The sequence below is a fragment of the Solea solea genome, chromosome 1, assembly GCF_958295425.1.
Source record: "Solea solea chromosome 1, fSolSol10.1, whole genome shotgun sequence".
In the NCBI taxonomy this organism is placed as follows: Eukaryota; Metazoa; Chordata; class Actinopteri; order Pleuronectiformes; family Soleidae; genus Solea; species Solea solea.
In genome coordinates, this window is record NC_081134.1 from 8,603,128 (window position 1) to 8,624,895 (window position 21,768).

The 21,768-nt window shown below is 40.6% G+C and overlaps 1 protein-coding gene across 1 annotated transcript; it reads left to right on the forward strand.

Moving 5' to 3' along the window:
• Positions 1 to 10,005: 10,005 nt before the first annotated feature.
• On the forward strand, positions 10,006 to 18,309 carry dmbx1a (diencephalon/mesencephalon homeobox 1a). The gene is made up of 6 exons (XM_058633810.1): positions 10,006 to 10,075; positions 10,169 to 10,270; positions 13,610 to 13,779; positions 14,210 to 14,388; positions 15,108 to 15,510; positions 16,032 to 18,309. Exons 3-6 carry the CDS (start codon positions 13,626 to 13,628, stop codon positions 16,469 to 16,471), a joined length of 1,176 nt encoding a protein of 391 aa, XP_058489793.1. The 5' UTR covers positions 10,006 to 10,075; positions 10,169 to 10,270; positions 13,610 to 13,625; the 3' UTR covers positions 16,472 to 18,309.
• The last annotated feature ends 3,459 nt before the right edge of the window (positions 18,310 to 21,768 follow it).

The window sequence follows — 21,768 nt, forward strand, 5'->3', positions numbered from 1 at the left end:
CTTCTACAGCTGTGTCGTGGAGAGCAGTCTGACCAACTGCATCAGCGCGTGGTACGGCAGCACTACAGCCATGGACCGCAAACGCCTGCAGAGAGTGGTAAAGACAGCTGAGAGGATCACCAGGTCCCCACTGCCCTCACTGCACAGCATCTACCACCGCAGAGTCCACAGGAGAGCTGCCACCATCATCAAAGACAGCACCCACCCACAACATGGACTGTTTACACTCCTGCCCTCAGGACGGAGGTACAGGAGTGCCAAATGCAGGACAACCCGTCTAAAGAACTCTTTTTACCCCACTGCCATCAGAATCCTCAACAGCTGAACGGGACTACAATAATCCTGTCACCTGGTTACACTGTCACTTTAATCTGTTACCGTCACTTTAAAACCTGAAACATTGTCACTTTAAATCTGTGTGTCACTTTAAATCTGTGTTCACTTTATGTACAGTTCATATTTTTACACTTATTTTATGCATATATGTTATTTTAGTCTCTTGTTATATTTATATTTTTCTTATGTATATTTATACTTTTTTTACAAAAGCATCTCTTTTTTACTTTTTTTTTTACTTTTTACTTTATGCTGGTGTTTTTTGAGTGGACAGCAAAGTAAGAATTTCATTGTACAGGGAAACGTGTTTCTTTACTGTGCATATGACAATAAACACTTTGAATCTTGAATCTTGAATCTAAGTACTACCAGCCTTAAAGCCCTAACATGGAGACTAAACCATGCTTTGAAAACCCTATATGTTGAATTTACAGTTCCTCTGATTAGCTTCCCACATGCTATCAGTCACAGTTGAACTATTTAACTTGTTGTGCACTAACTGCTGTTTTTTTGAGTTCCTCTTGATGCCAGTCAAAACAATGATAACTATTTTATGTAAAGGAGAAACTAAGTGCAACTAGACAGTTTGCTTCCTGTTGATATGGGCAATGGCCACTGTACATGAAGGGCTGCAATCCACGCGGACGTAAACCGTTATTTATGCTCAGGACATAGAGTGAATAGAGTGAATAGAGTGAAAAACACAGCGGCACAAGCTATAACAACATAGACACAACCTTACTGCTCCATATCTGTCTGAACTCCTCCATGTGACCACTCCCTCTTATACTCTTAGCTCCTCCTCCTCCGTCCACTCTGCCCGCCTCACCAACATGAGGAACTCACTACCACTTGAACTAAAAAACATCAATTCACTTCTACTCTTTAAATCCACTCTCAAAACTCATCTGTTTAAGATTACTTTCTCTCCATGATCTCAATTAGACTGTAACCTGCTTTTATTGTTTGTTTGCACTTTTCTTAAATCATTGTTCGGTGTCCTTGAGTGCTGAAAGGCACCTTTAAATAAAACATTATTTTTTAAATTAAAACTCAATAAAAACATGAGATTTCAGGTGTGGTTATATGGACAGTGAAGAGAGAGATGCAGTGACACTCGTTGATTAAGGATGTTGAACTTCATGCTCAGCCGTATTGATTCCTTATAAACTATGTCCCGACAGCACTGGATTTTGATGGTGGAAATAAATACAGACAAATGTCACCCGGCAGTTTTTCAAATGTCTCCAGCTGCACTTCAAATGGATTAAAATGGCATCTCCAGAGCCCAAAGCACTTTAACACAAGTCTATCTGCAACAGTGTCAATTAGCACTTAGCTTAGCAATCTCCCACTGGTGCTCAATTTGGCTGTTCATGTTTAAAGTCTTCCAGCGACACATAATCTTAGCTTTTAGCGCCCAGGCATTAGCTCCCACTCCTCCCACCACAGGAACTCAGTGTGTGTGTGTGTGTGTGTGTGTAAGGAAAAATGGGTATTAATCCCTCTTTAAGAAAGACAGACAGAGGCCTCACAGAGTGTGACTCAATCAAGGTTTTGTGTCATGTTCACAAATAAATGTGTGTAGACTTAAGACGCACCCCCCCACCACACACACACACACACACACACACACACACCTTTACAGTACATCCATGCTACAGACTTGCAGTGTAAAAGAAGATGAAGCCTTGAAGAAATCCATTTGCAATTTAAATGGAAGAGTAATGAGCCCATGGTAACAGTGAATTAGCCAGCTGATCAATTGATCATGTCAAGGACAAATAGGTAAACAAACATATCCATCAGCCTCCTGCTCCACCTCCGCTCTCTCTGCTCCCTGCTGTGTGGCTCTCTGAGAGGTGAGTATATGTGTGTGTGTGTGTGTTATAAGACGCAGGAATGACAGCAAACACCATCTAAAGTATGTCTTCATGGGGAGACTCCCGTAAAAAAACCCGCAAAGTATCTACTGATAACATAAACATACGGACACGCACAATTGTGAACCCCACTGTGACTGTCCTGCCCAGCTCGTTACACACACAGTTGGGCTCAGCAAGGATCCTTTCAGAGGGGAGGAGGAGGACGAGGAGGAGGAGGAGGAGGGAGAAGGATGGTGAAACAAGGGAGGGAGAAAGGGTGAAGAGGCTGGCAGAAGACAGAGCAGACTGGAGCTAGACCTGCTGCCTGGCCTCATCCCAAACTGTGTGTGTGTGTGTGTGTGTGTGTGTGTGTGTGTGTGTGTGTGTGTGAGAGAGAGAGAGCGTGTGTCTGAGAGGGAGCACCCTGGATGTCATAAATGGACCAACAGGGATGTACTCTGCAAACGTAAATATTCTAATTATGTTTTCTTTTTTTCTTTTTGTTTTAAAAAACATGCTTAAAGTTGGAGGCGAAACATCGATGATCTATAAGTGATCAGTCACAGTTGCTTGTTTCTCTAATTTATCAGAATGTCCCTGAAAACTCAATTACCACAACTAATTCATGTTGATGAGGAACTGATGAAGAGCTTCTCTAGTTTAAACGTCAGTCACAATAACTTGATTGTCACCAAATAGTTAGATCAGAATCAAGTGAAAGACTGGTTTAATGGAGAATCATTGAGGCAGACTAATGCCAAGGTCAGACTACATGACTTTCACCAAAGTAGTTGGATCTTCATGCATTGCAGTCATCTTGAGTTCATACCACACAGGTGACAGAGGGTCACACACTACCACCGCACTCAGACCTGGTACTAACATCCATCCTCAGTGATGTGATCAAATGTGGATTGAGTTTATACCCGACATTAAAATGCATCCTGGATGTGTCCTCTGTGATAAGATCACATCTGACTGATTACATCCAAGTACCCTCAGTACGTTTATATCTATTTTAATCGACCTAAAGCCGTTGTCCCACTAAGTCCGGAGAAAATTGATTTACTGGCCATGTATGTCTGACGTCTGACTCCAGTCCGACTAAGCGTAAACATGCAGGAGTAATCAGACTATGAATCACATTATCCAGATATGTAAGTCAGACTACGACTAGCCTTAATTTTAGTAGGACTGACGTGTTTACATGACATTAAGAAAGCCAAATTATTATCCATGTTGGACTAAAAGCAGACTAATAACACACACTCAATGATGTCACATCTTTTCATGAGAACAAAATGATGTTGATAACAAGTCTATGTGTACAGGTGTGTCTCTTTGTGTCTGCGTGCGTGACAGGGGACAGAGAGCGAGAGAGAGAGAAATGAAAGAAGCTCAAGTGAAAGAAATCCCGACTCATGCTGCTGTAGCATGAAATAACATTTTAACCATTAGAAAAATCATGTGATGGTAACTGTTAAAATTGTGATGTGGCATCAAATAAATCAGTGTGCTGGTCAGTGTAAAACTCCTGTAAGATTATAACGGATGAGAAGTTTGTTGAAATGTCAGGAAACCACTGGGATAAATTATCTGGGGGAACATAAATATTAGTACAAACTTTCACTGCAACTCATCCAATATTTGAGATAAATATATAAGTATGTCCAATTAATATTTATTTTGTCTGAATCTATCTTATGTTGTCATTAATACTACAATAATCATTAATTAAAGCCTCTGCCTTGCTATATATATAGTTACTTGATTAACTTTTACAATTGCTGTCTTGATAGCATACAATACATTTATTCATGCATTAAGAATATGAACAATGCCATCAAAGTTGCTAATGCAACATATTTGCCAATGCAACTTACAAATATTGGCTTAAGTGGTATCCAGGAGACATGTCTTTAGAACAATAGTGCTACTTTATTCATCCTCAGGTCAAAGTATAAAGTTTCCAGTCATTAATTTGGATAATTGAATTGCTCAGGTCTCAGTTGCATAAACTCTGTCCAGATGGCTCAGTAAAGACAGAGGAGATGGAGACATGGGAGAGGATGACAGTGTGAGCAGTTCTATCAGGAGTTATTTCATGCCGGCTGCCTGTTCAACGAACAGAAAAAAGTGCCACCATCTCCCCTTTCAAAGCAGGACAGCATATTACCCTTAGCTTTTGAGGGCAAGGACACACGGAAAGGCATTTGGAAAATTATAATATCTTAGCATATATTGTATAACTATTTTGGTGCGGGTAACACACTATTATACCTAATTGGAAATATACTGCAGTCAACAAAAGATCTTTAGCAGATGAGTTGGCCCAGCTTCTAGTGTCTAGGAATATGGTCTACAGTCAGTATATACAGCACTGCTGTAATGTTTGAGCCCAAAATCTCACACACACAACAATAACAACCACCACAATAACAAATAAATAAATAAACAAACAAAGTGCTGATGAGGAGCTGAACAGTGGGTTAATACAGGATGAAGACCGGGAGAAAAAAGACCTTCCACAAAAAGAAAGTGCTTTTTAAAATAGGACCATTTGTAAAACAAGGAGTATAAAGCCAGATTATAGGCAAACAATGACTCAATCCCTTATGTTCATTCCTGTAATACGCTGTGAAGAAGAGGATTTATACTTTATTGTGGTGCGATGCATAGCGGCTGCCTTGTGTCTGCCGCATCTGCCTTCCACGTGGGAATCATTTTGCGCCTCCTGAGGCCAGGTGTAATCCCTGCGTGGTGGAAACAGAGATGCCTTCAGCCAACTGCTGATCAGCCTTAAAATGGCTCAAGAATTATGTGCGATACCACCAGAGGGAAAACTCCTTCAATCCAATCTGAAGCTTTCTCTGCTCGCGGACTCCACAGTGCTGTGCTTGTTTTGGGTGGCTGGTTGTTGGATTTCTCCTCTTGTCTCCTGGTCTCAGTTGGATTGCATTGGATTGTCTTAATTGTCTCTTATGACTAAATTGTCCCAACTACTTGGTTCATTAGCTTTTTGTTAGCGCTATTAAGAGGGAAGGGAGCTGAGGAGGGGCGGTAATAGAGGGCGTTAATGAAGGCTAAGTGATGAGTGCCATGCTGAAAGAGACTGAACGGGAGAGAAAAAAAGCGTTGCACGTGATGGTTAGCAATGTCACCTTACAGCAAGAAGATCGCCGGTTCAAAAACGGTTTATTTAACCAGGTAAAAATCCCATTGAGATTGAAAAGTGAAATCAGTTCACTGAACGCTCTCTTCCCTAATTCTGTTCTAACACGTGGAACAGAACGATGGAGAACTTCACTAGAAGTGGCTTTTAGATCTTTGAAGAAGAGTGTGCAGATATGAAGGAACTAAGCCAAGGAGAGCCTCATAGAGAAGGTCATTCAGATTCAATATAAAGTTCACAATGATGAGTAAGTCGACCACAGCCAGTGACAAATCTCAGAGCACAGTGATACACAGTATTCAAAGACTGTAAACATTCAGTCAAAGCACAACAGCACTTCGCCATAATCTAGTAACAGCAGAAAGGTTGAAGATACTAAAGGTTTTCTTGCTTTGAGCGAGAAGCAGGATTTATTTGTGTCATAGAAACCAAACTTTGCATGTTCTCTGGGTTTTCTGCAGGATCTCTTGCTCCCTCCTGCAGTCCAGGTCAACTGAAGACTAATTTGACTCCATGTGTGTGTGTTAGTTGTCAACAAGGACGACAACTGACGAATGATATTAAACAAAATGCCATTTTAAAAAGAAACCCATTGGACAGTTAACATTTACCACCAATGCAGCAGGTAAAGTCTCACCACCTATCCCTGTGAGCCGTGACTTAAACACTGTAATCTCTTTTAAACCCAGCTCAGGCCTGGAATCTGATTGTTCAAAGTGGTGAAGTGGAATTTTCAGCAGTAAAGACAGATGTTTCAGAGGAAGTAAGGGGATACTGGCTCCACAGAGGAGCTTTTTCACCGCTGCTCATGCACCCGATTCTTTGGCTGGAGTCTGAGCACATCCAGTGTCAATATTAGCACAGGGTCTAAGAGGTAAGACCACACCCGAGTCAAGCAGCATTAGAGATATAAAAGATACACTATCATTAGTCTATAAAACTTTAAATGCTGAAAAAGCCAAGCAACCACGTAAAAATAGACTAATGAATCAGACAAGAAACGTGCATGTAAACACTCAGAGACCTGAAGTCTATCCCAGCTTCCTGTCCCTCAGCCTTTCTAATAATAAGAGTGCAACATAAATATGCATCATTACCCAGTGTAATTGCAACAGATTAGATGTTTTTTTTATACTATAATAAAAAAAAGTGAAGTCATCACAGTGTAAATCACCAGACCACTGAGAAGCCATTATTTTAACATTATACTAATTAAACAACTTCATATCCTGTGACAAAGTCTCACATAAGTGTTTTTATCCCTGTCACAGTAATATGGTGTTACACTTGTTTCACAGCTAGTTGAAGGCATAACAATATAATCATATCGCAATTCAGTATTAGAAAATCTGGGGAAAAAAGGGGAGTCAAACGTACGACCTGCGGGCCAGAACCGGCCCACCAGGGAGTCCAATACGGCCTGTTGAAATGTTCGCATTATGATTAGACTCTAATCATAATAGACCATATATACCAGATTCCTGTGACTAAATGTTGGTGCCTTTGTAGATCTACTGTTGTAATGCACATGTATAAGGGCAATGTCAACAATATGATGCTTAAGTTTACCATTTAATGGTATTTATCTCAAGACATTTGAGGTAGTTAATTATGATTTTCAAATTTCAAAATTTTCAAACATAAAAATACAGCTAACAAGTTACCAAAACTTAAAACTCTAAATGAAAACCAGATTGTTTTGACATTAAATCAACACATTTAGTTACTGATGTTTGTGAGCAGGAACAGATGCAGTCAGATCAGAAACACTTAATGTGCAAAAATGAGTGCAATTATTGCACATGGCTGCACTGTCATCACCTGTTTTTATGTAATCATGTGTCTGTGCATAGTTTAAATGATGCATTCACTTGTGCAGCAGCAGTTACAGTATGAACACAAGTTGCAGGTGAAAGCTCGAGTTGAATCTTTGACTCTCCATCTATGATCTTGCCTTCTTCACTATAGAGTGTGAGATTTTTTTTCCCCTCTTGTTCACTCTCTCTCCTTTTCTTTCTCCTTCCCTCTTCTCTCTCATTCTCTGCTACTCTCTCCAGTTTTTTCCTCCTTTTTTCAACACATAGGTGGATTAAGGCAAAGGGGCTTTTGTTTAGATAAAGCGAAGGATTAAGGAGAGATTTGCCCCCATAAAGTTGTGGGCTTGATGGGCCTTTTATCCCTGCATGTCCCTAAAGCTGTGTTGCCTCTGGATTAGGACTATACAATGGGGGCCCTTGTGCAGAGGGATCCGGGCCAGAGAGACAGGAGAGAGAGAGAGAAGGCAAAGAAAATAAATGAGACAGAGGGATTGAGACAAGGGGGGAAAAAAACTTAAGAGGAAAGAGAGAAGGCAAAGGATGGAGAGAAGTGAGGAGGAATTATGCAGCTTTTAGAGGAAACTGACAGGTTGAAAACTTTTAGAGGAGGGATTTGCTGAGGAGATCTGAGATCTTGTCACCAATAAAAGGGATTTGAGCAGGTGCTGACAATAGATCGCTCTGGAAATACCCGCCGTCTCTTTAAATTCATTTATCCAACACATTCATAAATAAATAAATAAACAAACAAACAGGACAGCGAGTCTTACAGTGGGAGTGCTGCTAATAACGTGTCTAAGAGGTGGCTTCTGGCAAATTGCTTTGTTATTCTTGTCAAAAAAAGGTCTCCTGCAAGAAGTCGATTTTAAACTACACATCAAAATGATTAATTGCCGTGGGATGAACAGATGCTGAAATACCCTTGAATGGTGCCGCGGAGGCTGGGGCGCGCTGGATTGCAGACCATAATGTATTCATGAAGTTGCAGAAACATCATTAAGAGTATTAATTAGCTATTGGAGAGCAGAACTTCACTGGCTTCTCAGGATGATCTTGTTATTTTTGTTATATTATAGCGCAGATAAGAAAAGTGCAGCTCTGTGAGATCTTCTGAGAAGATGAGGCTGAAAAAAAAAAGAAGAGCTGGCTCACTGTTGGATGCCTCTGCCAAACGTATATTATATTTATATTTGGAGATGTTGGTCAGCAGGAGGTCATTGTTTCTCAGGGCACGGGGGTAAAGGGAGCTGTTTTTTTGGTGTTTAAGCCTCAGATGTGCTGGACAGCTCCAGACTCTAAGGAGCTTTAGGAGGAGAGGCGCTGAGAAGGAACTCTTTCTCGCTTTAATTGCTTTAGAGACGGTACTCACAAAGAGACAGTGGCCAGATTTACCTCCCGTTTAAGTTCTTATTTCCATTGGTTCACAAGTTAATCCTCTTTCTTTCTCAGACCTCGCAGAGAAGCCGAGTGATAGGAGCCTTTACCAAGGCGACAGAACCAGGGAGGCACACGAGGAGTTTTATTTTCTACAGGCGAGGGGAAGCACTAATAGAAAATAGTATATTAATAATAATAATGAATAATAATGATAATAATAATAATAATAATAATGATAATAATAATAATTATTATAATAATACATTTCAATTTTAACATATATATGTATTGATTTATCGTTTCAATTAATGCACACATCGAAAAAAGTCACAGATTATTAATCATTGTTGTAGAAGTGTTCTGTTTTTCTTCTCCGTCTAAATGTTATACCTTCTGTATTTCGACGGAAAAATTATGCAACAATTTATTCGGTTTACGTTAATTATTATAAATGAATTACAACCATTTTTTCCTCATATAAATGTTTAAACAACCGGCCACACACACACACACCAACGAATGTCCATAAAACGTGCACCTGGCTGCAGTTGTGTTTCAAAACAACAGAATAAATATTACTTTTTGTGTGAGTGAGGAAACATGGTCAGAGATAAAAAGTGCTTTAAAGGCCGAGCTCTGCGCTGAAAAACCTCCCAACAAAATAACGAGCTTTACATTAAAAATGCTACTTTGCGTTGCCCTTAATTCCTTACCTAAACGGTTTTGCTCCGGGAGAAGAAATCTTCTCTAAAAAACCCTTCAAGAAGAGAAGGGCATTATTGCCCTAATCCTCTTACCCGCAGTCATTTTAAGACAGGGGTTTTTGGAGGCTGAGATGGCGTCTTGTCTTCCCTATCCCATCCCAAATCCTCCCTGGTCGGGAATGTCTAAAGACAGCAGCACCCTGGTATCTATCAGCCATCTCTCTTTAAAGTCTCCGCTCTCCTCCAGTGGCATGGAGGAGAAGCCGAAAAGCAAACAAACTAAAGGTTGCTTTCTTTTCTTCAGCAAAAAAAAAAACACAACTAAAGACAGGAATTGGTTTCATGCGCCAAGTGCAGTCAAGGAATTCCAAGTTAAGGGGTTGACAAACTCCTCTGTTAAATAAAAAATGCATTCATTGTCAATCTTATTCCTATATAAACAATATAAATATCAGCTGTTCACACATGACCTGCGCTTAATGTGAGAAAAAAATAAATATCTAATAGTAAAAGTCCTGGAGGAGGAGAAGAGAAAACGGCGTAGACAGACACGGAGGGATTTATCAGACATAATGTGCTTAAATTGATCATATATTTGGAAATGAGTCCAGGAGTCAGTAGCGCTCATTCACTTGACTGACAGCGCGGGGAGCCAATAGGAAGACAGCACTCCCCCCGCGAGTCTGCGCTTATAACGCCTGCAGCGGTTCTCGCGCACCAGCAGATGGCCGCTTCCTACTTGAGCGCCAGACGCAGGAGAACTGAGCACGAGGACTGGAGAGCAGGTGGAGCGCGAGCCGGAGAGTACGTGGAGTGGAGGACTTTTTCTACTGCGTGATCAACTAATAACTATAACGGCAATAATAATATTAATAATAATACTAATACTAACAACAGCAGTGAGCAGCTGAAAGAGCAGAAGTGTGAAGAAGTTGACGAGCTTGGATTCTCTGTGCTGTTTGGAAGAAGTGGCAGAAAAGACGACTGTCTCGACAAGAGGTAAAAACTAACACACATCTGTCTACTCAAAGCCTGGAGATTCATTTGCAGGTGTGTTTTAATGTGTTTTTTACAAATACTTTAAACTATTTGGATTTGTGATGCTCGGGAGGTGTTTCCAGTGAAATGTTGTTATTCTAACATAATGTAGACACAATGTAGAACACAATAAATAGTGCAGTGGATTATTTTGTGTTAGTTTTCTATTTGAAACTCACAATGGACACATGGCAAATAATGGTCCAAATAAAAATATAAACTATTTTAACAGCATTGGACTATTTAATACAGAAGTCCAAAAATGACACCCCCCAAAAAATCTCCCTTTCATTTATGAGCGTGCTTTCCTTTGACTCTCTTAAGAGTTTAAAAAGGATCAAACTCAAAGTGAATACGCTTTAATTAAGATGTTTTTCTTCCTATTATTAAATTACTGTTGCATGTTTTAAAGGAAAACTATTGTCAATGACAGTGAGGTAAAACAACACTTACTGTAAATAATAAAAAGAGACACTGGCATATATTTAAAGTCCAGTCTCCTGCATAACAAATGTCCTTCATAATGACAGATAAAAGAATCAAAGATGCTCCTCTTTGCTCTCTGACAGCATTTTAGTGACACAGCAAAGATCTGACTGTCAGGTGGGCTCGTGGCCCCGGGGGTCGTCTGCTGCTGCTGCTGCTGCTGCATGGCAAATAACATTTTTCCTAATTTAGTCGGATCAAAGAGTCGCACTGACTGTACATGCCAATTTACATAATGACAGTCTGATAATCGAAGCATTGAGCGGAGCTGCAGCAGGAGGGCCCGCGGAGCCTGGAGCAGGTCACGGCTTATGAATGACAATAACAGCACTGACGGGCTCACAGTGATGAGCTATTATGCTGGATTTGATATGGCGACGAGGATACAGCGGTGTGGTGGTAAAGCTGCTCATCCCGCTGAGGACGAACTGGAGTTTACATGCTCACAGAGAGAGAGAGAGGGAGAGTGTGTGTGTGTGTTAACTAGATTATACACACGGAGAGAAAACAAGGGTAAGGTTCAGTTTATAAAAGAGATGTTATAGACATGTAAGTGCAACTGTTTCCACAATAACTTTGTTATTTGACTGTATTAATAATCACTTGTTACAGTGAGAGACAAGTACAAAATACACAATAAATAGCGGTGTGCAGACATTTATACACTCATGTAGGAGTTTGAAATAGGCCAACTCAACAAGTCTGTAGAAAATGTTGCAGAAATTACAAAAAAAAACGTAATTCACTATTCATTATTGCACAAATTATTTGTAATAAATAAATAAATAAATAAATAAATAAGAGCCTTTCAAAAGGGGCCCTTGCCAGGTCAGGGGCCAGAGAGGCAGGTGATTGGGCACCACATGGGTCTATATCTGAACACGTCCATGAGAATAAGTAACAAGATGAAAATATGAAAATATGAATACAAAATTGTAAGCGATACAATAATAAAAAAAAACACAAAAGTAAAAATAAAAGGATATAATATATTAAATAAATATGATTGAAATATTTACATAATAGTAATATCAAATGTTGTTTGATGCAGGGTGCTTAATCCAGAGAGACAACGGAGAGAAAAGTGCAGAAATTAAAACAATGACGTATGGAAAAATCCCTCAGTTATAGGTCTATAAATACGCGCGCGCGCGCACACACACACACTCACACGCCGCCCCGCGCGTGCACACAAGGTAACTCCAAACCCAGAGCTAAGCAGCCAGGTCCCACTGTACGTCCGTCCGTGTCAGCGTTGATGATAAATGGAGGCCCTCGCAGTCGAAACCTATTTGCACTTCCATTAGACGGGGAGCCAAATGGGGATCAACATGCATATTTTTACCCGCGGAGAAGCCATACATCTCAGCCAAAACGTTGCCCCGGGGCGATGGGATAAGAGGCCGCCAGAGAGGGGAGGGGGGAGCGGGGGGGTAGGAAGGAGGGGGTGAGGGGGGGAGGCAGCATTCAACTCAAATACTTGGGGGAGTAAAGTAAATGTTTAGCGAAGCACCTTCTGTCCCGGCGAATTAAACTATTCCCCACTGCCCTCTGATCACATTCATCAGCCGCCACAGCCACTTAATAGGCTGGGAATGGGCACTGCGGGCACGCGCACATGCACACACACACAGAGAAACTGAGAAATGGAAAAAAAAAACCCTGCTCTTTACAAGACAGACCACCCAGAGTGTTTCAGTTTAATAGCCTATAAAATAGGTTTAATAATAAGCTAATAATGATTATAAATTAATTAACGACAAATCACACAAAACTGCTGAAATCTGACACTAGCAAATATATAGTGTCCATGCTGAATTAATTAAATAAATCAATGAATAATGTATTTAATATTTTTATATGTTCACAGATTAATTTAACAAAAATGCTGATTAGTTGATAAAGCAGGGAACAATTAACATTTTTATTAATGGAATTACGTATAAACGTTAACAAAATTGTCAAATGTAAATATCAAACCAGAAATAGTCGTATAATATTATAATATATAATATGATTAGTAATAAGTTCACTGTCCAAGTGCAGAAAGTTGTCGGGCTGTGTGGACGCTGCAGCCTTCGCTGTCACAGCACAGAGATTTATATCTAGTCCCTGTGGTCTCTCTGTAATAGTTATAATAAGTGTTTGGGCCTCAGAGAAAACCTATCCCCTCTTCCCTGCTAATACATATCTAATCGTGTCCTCGAGCGTTTCATCTACGACAATCTCAGCCGTGAAGGAGAACCAGGCTGCAAAATAGAGTTTAGGAAATCACTGCCTTTTATTAAAAGAATCTGTTTTTCTTCTTTATCAGAATACATTTATGCCATTAGTTTATTTATACATAAGAGCTTAATGACAGTTTAAAAATGGAAACTCAGTGTTCTATAATTAAATATAATCCTGGTTACAGTTTTTGTTTTTGCCATCGAGACCCGCGAAGCTTATATCATTTTCATCAAAGCCTTGATGTCAAAGCGACGTTTTCAATGAGGCATCTGTCTTGTGCGGATCAGACACGTGCACACAGTCATGAATAAGGCCTCCGCTTCGGTTCATTAAGGGGACGCGTGATAATTACCCCCAATTAAAAGTCTTTTGTATAATTAATGGAATGAAGAGAGCGATAATTGGATGTTAATGGATAACACTTTTGTCTGAGTCTGCACATTTTGATCTGTTGGCCTTGGAGCGCGCGCGCGAGCGTGGACCTGCAGTAAAAAACAAACACTGGGTCACATTTAGGTATCAGTGCCAAAAACAGTGAAATGAACCTGCAACTCATCTCCTCCTCTCCTCTCCTCTCCTCCTCAGGTATCGACCTCTCAACATGCAGCACTACGGGGTGAACGGTTACTCTCTCCACGCCATGAACTCCCTCAGCGCCATGTACAACCTGCACCAGCAGGCTGCGCAACAGGCACAGCACGCGCCCGACTACCGGCCGTCCGTGCACGCGCTCACGTTGGCAGAGAGACTGGCTGGTAATTGAGTGCACGCACACGCGCACCAACACATACACAACAGACCATAAATATCGGAATCACCACTTTATTATGTATAATTCCACCTTATTCATTTTCAAATTGAATTAAAATATTTTTGTAAAAAACAATGTCTTCACGTTTATATAATTGGTCTGGAAAATTATATACTTTTTAATACATATATATAACATATGAATAAAATACAATATAAATAAATAATATAAATAATATAACATGAAAACAAATAAATAGATTATATATATATTTTTTTAATTATTATTATTGTTATTATTATTTTAATTACAACCCATCCATAACCAAATCATGACCCGTAATATTTGCTCAGAACACGCACATATTCATGAAACGTGTCCAGTAAAATAAAACCTGCCGTGTGTTTTCTCTTCCAACGGCTGCGCACTTCAAGACATCATCCTGGAGGCTCGCTACGGCTCTCAGCACCGCAAACAGCGCCGCAGCCGCACGGCCTTCACGGCGCAGCAGCTGGAGGCGCTGGAGAAGACTTTCCAGAAGACGCACTACCCGGATGTGGTGATGAGGGAGCGGCTGGCCATGTGCACCAACCTGCCCGAGGCCCGAGTGCAGGTATGAACGATCAAGTCTACTGAATTTTTACGCGTAAATGTGCCTTTAAAACACAGGCTATGTGTGTGTTATTTATGATTTATGCCAAGTTATGGCACAATATAACTTTTTTATGGGGCGTAGTTAACATGAATATAAATTCGGATGTACTGAGATAAATAAAAATAGATAAGCCAACTTGAATTTCGTGATATATAAATACAGTTTTACACTTTAATATATGTATACATATGTATATATATATACATATATGTATATACACATATATGTGTATATATATATATATACACACACACATATATATATATGTATATATATACATATGTATACATATATTATTTAAAATAAAAAATTAACATGCAGAATAATTTTTGGGAATCTATTAATTTAAATACATGAGAATAAATATATAATTAAATTAAAAAAATACGGTTATTAAAATGAGGTAAACCTTGACACAGAAGGAAAAACCCCTGCACAACCAAAAATCATGCAGGTGCTGTTTGTTCACACTGAAATGATTCTATTGCTCACACATGAATACAATTTCCACTTTTGTACTTGAATAAATAATCTTTATTATAATAATAATGGACTTAAAACTGTAAGTTAATCCTGACACTTTCTACTCTTTTCCCATGTTATGTTCCCTGATTTTAAACATTTGTCACCTGTTGAAGCCTCTTCTACCTCTAACTGAGCCACTTCTCTGCCATCAGGTCTGGTTTAAGAACCGCAGAGCCAAGTTCCGCAAGAAGCAACGCAGCCTCCAGAAGGAGCAGCTACAAAAGCAGAAGGAGGCGTCAGGAGAAGGAGGGAGCGAGAAGGATGATGCACCTCCCTCCACCACCATCCTTCCCGACACCCAGCTGCCTCCTCCATCCTCATCCTCGTCCTCATCCTCATCCCCTCTGGAGACAGACCCTCCTGTGGTCCGTCCCATACCGTTGGACATGGAGCTGAACGTCACATCGGCAGAACATTCAGGCAGCGAGTCAGCCACAGAAGACAACGCCACAGATAAGGAGGACGAGAGTAAATGTCAACGGGAGGAGATAAAGTGTGAGAGAGCAGTGACACCCGGGGACATGTCCCCCTGCAAAAGACTCAGCCCAAAACAAGGTACGCCCCTAGTGTGCTCAAGAAAACTCAAAAATAAACACACACTCTTTCAACACAAACATTGTTTCGGGGCATGATAACTTAATGTTTAAAATATCAAGCAAGAATACACTTTAGTTCATAACAATTGCCGTCCTTAAAGTCAAGGTTATACTTGTTTTGCTTCTACTTGAATGTGTTCCGTATCTGTACTCTCTAGTGCAAGTTTGCCCATAGTAGCCTTAACAATCAACAAACAACTTACTTGTGAAATAATATAACATGTATTTGAAGAACTATGTTGATCCTTAAAGTTTTATAGTAACAGTAACAGAACTCAGTACTCAGTTGTTGTTGTTTTTTTTACCTTAAAACCTACAGATATGAGTAATGATACCTGTAAGTTTAACTTACAGGAAAATTGCATAGCTTGTGTTAAATGTCACTAATAAGGGGCATCATATTTTACAGTGTGGGCACCGCTGACAAATAATGAGACTCATGTTCTAACTAAGTTAATCTCCAACCTCCTCTCTGTCCAGATTCTCCGCTGGTCTCTCGCTCCGTGACCCCTTCGTCCTCCAGCAGCGGCCTGACCAGCAGTGGTCCTCTGTCTCAGAGCCACGCTTACTCTTCCTCCCCCCTGAGCCTGTTTCGTCTGCAGGAGCAGTTCCGTCAACACATGGCTGCCACCAACAACCTGGTGCACTACCCTGCTTTTGACCTCGCTGCCCCATCCTCACTGCCCTACCTAGGAATGAATGTTAACATGCCGCCTGCACCGCTGGGCTCTCTGCCCTGTCAGTCCTACTACCAGTCCCTGTCCCATCATGCTCAGCAGGTATGGAACAGCCCACTGCTGCAGGCGTCGGCGGCGGGCAGCCTCACCAGCCACAACAGCAAAACCACCAGCATTGAAAACCTGCGTCTGAGGGCCAAGCAGCACGCAGCCTCGCTGGGACTGGACACAATGTCTAACTGAGAATCACAATGTATGGAGGACAACGCAAGCACGACCACAGTGTTGGCCTGTACGTCATCCCATCCTTCTGCGTGTCTTAGTGACTGTAGGCATTCAGGAGCTGTACACGGACACCCTACTTGAGGAAATGGGCACAAGACATGCAGAGATGCCCCACAATAAAAAAAAAATGCACTGGACCGACCAGATCAACAGCTTTTAAATACCACAACTTATTTGATTCCTACATATTTCAGTTCAAGGTCCAAATGTAGCATACATCCTTTGGAAAAGAAAAACTAAAAGAAACTCAACATTGGTACAAAAAAGATAAAGCAGATCAAGTGAATGTCCCTCCCCCCCAAAAAAGGACAAAATGCTATTATCAACGTCAAAGTTGGACCTTATCATCTGCAATAAAAAAAAAAAAAATCACTGAAGATAATGTGAACAGCTGATTTTGGATGCACTCATTATAAAAGACTGCAATGCAAATAATGTTTACAAGAATAATGTGAATAAATGTGGCACTTTTAGAGGAACAACACTCGATGGCCAGAGGGGGGAAAAAAAGAAGGTATTGCTCATACAGCAAAGGGACCATCAACATTTCAATTAAGAAGGGTGGCTATGTACATAGCATGTACTACATAACAGCACATAAATAAAAATAAACCCAAGTCATGTTGTCCTCAACAGCATAATTAAACGTGACTAATTTAGCAGTTTAATGGCCAGTAATATGCCACTTTGTACAGAGGCTGGCTTGATAATGAGAAAATGATTTCAGTGAATAAATTCTCAATGCTTTTAATTACATTTTGCCCTGGGCTGAGGGAGCTGGGGCAAATGCAATTATGAACATGCATAGCATTTAAAGCAGCCTTTAAAAATTCAAAAGGCCTGCACGCGAACAGTCGACATGATTGACATCAATTGGAAGTCATTTTTTGTGCCATGAAAATCAATTTCCGTCGAATGCAAAATGCTGCTCCGAACAAATGCGGACAATTGGACAAATAGGATCTGCACTCGTCTTTTCTCAGCTGTAATTCTTGCCTTAATAATCTCTTGAGGAAACATGCAGCTTTTCACTGAACGTCAGGCCGAGCGTCAGCACTTGGTGAGGAAAAATCACATGCGTCTCTGATGTTTTGTGTTCGTGTGTTCTGGCAAGTAAAGTCTTCATATTAAAAAAAAAAAGCACATTATTTTAATATGTAAAATATAAAAAAAAGTTTATCTATTAATGTTTGCTGGTAGGATAATTGTAAAGTTCCTATTATGTTGTATAGTTGATGATGACTCGGATAAAACTCATTTAGCTGTCAGATTGTAAGATTGTATTCACTGAGCTCACCGGCAGCCCTGTTAAGCCGCCCTCCTCTCCTCCTCCTCCTCCTCCTCCCCCTCCTCCCCTTAGTTGTCTGTGTGCCAACCCTGGGTTCAATTAATATTTTTATGTGTTCACTTTCTTTTCTGGAAGTGACTAAAAGGAAGCAGTGGAACAAATCTGGATAGTTGTAAACTACCACTGTTTGCAGTTTTCTTAATCAATCCAGACAGAAAAGCCTGAAGTCAAAGAGGGTGAAAAGAGTTCAGTGAGTAATTGACCCTGGTCCTGTGTGTGCTGCTGTCTTGACTCTATCCGAGTTCTGTTGTTGCTCTTATTCTAATGCTGTTCCCTCCCCCTGTCTCAGTCAAACTACTCGGTCCAGTGGTAGATAGATTTATAACAGAGAAAGTGACGGGACCATCAGCAGTGTTGTTTCCTTTACTCCTCCCTAACGATGTAGACTTGACGTAGTGTTGTTGTAAAATACTCATTAAATAAAAATATTGCTTGTAGATCTCTGCAAGAGGGACTTTTCTGTCTGTGATGAATGTTTGGATGGTCGATGTTTGTTGTACTACAGTTAAAATCTATTGAACCGCATTAAGCGAATATATGTCTCTGAGTATGACTTTTGTGTCACCAGGTGACATTTCCATGCGGTTGGAACAAGGACACAGAGTTGTCCATTCCGACATCTCACCTGAGGAGTGATGGAACTCTAATGTCACTGTCCACCTGCTTAGCTGAAAACGCCAAGAAGCATGCACGGAAAAGGTTTCCTCCTAATCCTCAAAGGCCTGACTTGTGCAGACAGCCTTTGTCGTGTGTCAAAGCTGCTGCAGGAGAGGACATGTCTTCCTCACAGTCACTCACTGCACAAGCTCAATCCCTCCCCATCTCATTCTTGAGCTTTTAGATCACAACTGTTTACAAACCATCAGAAACGGTAGCAATGGTGGCAGTGTTTTAGCAACAGGAGTTTTAAAGCAACATTTTCATGGTACTGTTACTAAATATTGAGCTGAGAATTTGAAGAGCGATTTCAAAGGATCTCATTTAAAGTTATATAAAGTTACATTTAATAAAATAGAAGTAGAAAAAAGCAAGTAAAATATAACGTTATTAATTCACAGTGACATCAGTGCAGCCTTTATTCTGTCTAATTAAATGAACTAACAGGAAGTGGTGGAAGGAAAAAGAAACAACGAGGTGAAGCTAATGAGGGAATGGGAAGAAGGTCTAATTAAAAACAACAATTAAAAAAATGCAAATAAAATATATAACAAATTTGCAAGAGAGACAGAAAAAAACCCCTGAAAAATAAAAAGCCGTGCGGAAACACACGCCATCCCCAATGAATAAGCAGGCCATTATCCTGAAGAATGACAGCCCCGGGCCGTGATTATGCTGCTATTATATCTTTAACAGCATGGTTTGTCAAAACACACAGACCCCCCTCAACCGTGCTCCTACACACACACACACTCACTCACACACACACACACAAACATGTGGGGCAGATGGGCTTTTCTCCCACATCCTCCAAAATATGCCCTTGTTCTTCACATAGTAAACTTTACATGTCAGCGTGACATTGCTCCACTGTTAATTGAATTGGCCTTGAACATACATTTCCCCCCTCAGTGTGTGTAAATAACAGGCGGCCGCACGGAGTCATATTTACGACTGTTATGAATGACCATGTTTTAAAAAAATCGGATAGAGGGGGGGGGGGGGGGGGAATAATGATCTCATCAGATTAGCAGCCTTAATGTGGGTGTAAAACCTCACCCTAACCTTGTTGTGTTTTATTACATGTGTCCTCAGCCAAGGGTGCTCTGATGGTGTGACTGATAAGATTGTTGTGTGGCCGCAGTGAATGTCCTTGTTATCCAAGGGAGGAGTCTGTACTGCTACACCGCAGGATTTTCTTCCCATGGGACTGTGCACCACACAACACAAGAGAATATTCTTGTTCCCTATTTTCTCAACACCCATCCTTCAAAAACACACAGTTTTGCACAAATATTCTCCCTGAGACACTGCACTGACATCTTGCCTAAACAAAATGTTTTTCCTAACCATAACCATAACCAGTTAATGTATAACCTAACCACAATTCAAATCTTAGCCCTACACTTAACCAGTTCCTCAGAAATTAGATTCTCCTTCGTTTGGACCAGGTTTTGGGCTCAATGTAGACGACTGGTCCTGACAAGGCCTGTGTTTATGGCAGAAAAAGGTCCTAAAGAGGTAACAAATACAAGTGCAGATACACACACACACACGCGCACAGACCCTGGGGGGTTGAACACGAATTGCTATATTGTATTGCTGCAGGGTCAAGTGTGTTAAGCCCTTGGTGCTGGATCAGGTGCTTCCATCTCTAACACTCAAGGCTGTTTATTCACTAATGCCATAACCACTTATTTATAGAGCCACCACATCTCCATCTACTTTCCTTTAAGCAAGTGATGATGCATGTGTGTCTGTCTGTCTGTGTGTCTGAGCACATGTGAAGTCAGCAGAAGAAATAAATATATAATAATAATAATAATAATATTACCTTCTCAAATTTCCTTTTATACAAAATGTCTACCTTGCAAACATGTAAAAACTGTAATGTCTAGCATTTAAATATTAAAAGCATGTCCATTGTAGTTCAATCATTGTTACAATAGTTCACACAATCCTGCACTGCACACAGGAAGTGATTAGTCTGACAAGTCACACGGAGGTAACAGCGAGTTAGGCGACTGCAAACAGGTTAGAGTATGACAGAAAACAGAGTAGAAGCGTCCATGAAAAGCTTAGAAAGTTATTGCAACTGCTCAGAAAACCTGGTTGATCAGTCTGACGGGATAAATACTTCCTGTCTCAGCCCGCCCCTGCACTGCCATGGTACACACAGTCAGGTCTCATAGTCCTGCTTAACAGAGCCTGTTTTAGGATGAAGGATACAGCATGCAAATAATGTGGCAGAATAATATATATATATATTTATTTATTTTTATTTTTTTAAATGCTGTAGCATTAAAGCTATAGAGATGACAGCTTTACACCTTAAACAAGAGTGTTTTCACTTAAACCACAGCAGTTCACTGCACTCCATCCCCTTCTCTCTCTCACACACACACACACACAGACAAATAGCCCCCTGGAGCAAGCCCCACACACAAAAATCACAGTGTACCATTCAATCAGTGCTTTTTCCTCCCTCCTCTGCATGGTTCTCTTAAAGGTTTTAACCACAGTGCCAGCATTAGAAACCTTGGCCCATTGAGGAGGTGACAGGGTCTGCCAGAATATGATCCTAATCCTGTTTCCAGCATTCTTTTAGCCCACTGGCATTGCCATTTCACTGCATATTCTCGAAGCTGTCAGGCCCAGGGAAATCCCTCTAATAGTGCATTGCCCAGATACACATCAAAGCTTTCTTGGAAATCACCAGCAGGAACTTAACAGAGAGGGAAGTACAAGTATAATCAGGCTCACAGCAGCACATGCGCTTACAAAAAAAAGAAAGAAAAAAAAAGGTGTTTTAACTGGCTTTTATTTTGATAAGTTACCGATTGAAACAAGAAAAACAGAGAGCAAAGATAAAAAAACAAGAACGTAGTGATATCAAGAGGCAAACAACAGGTGTCTGTACTGTACATCCTGGGTCGCCCTCCTTTAGTTCCACTGCATCTTTCATTTTCTTGTCCTTTTTTTCTTTTACACTCTGACTGCCATCTCGCCCCTCCTAGGGTAATCTCCTTAGAGAGAGTGAAAAAACCCCTATTCTCTGTCTTCTTAATCTGTCTGCAGTCTAAACCTGCAGTGGCATTTCCAACGCAGGCCCCACTAAAGTGAACGGGAGCAGCCTCAGCCAGTTCATGCAGTATTGAGTCTGCCCGTGAAAGCTTAGCTCACACAAACTTGTCTGGTGTGCGAAGCCGATTGCAAGAAATTACGATTATCATTATGATTGGAAATACTT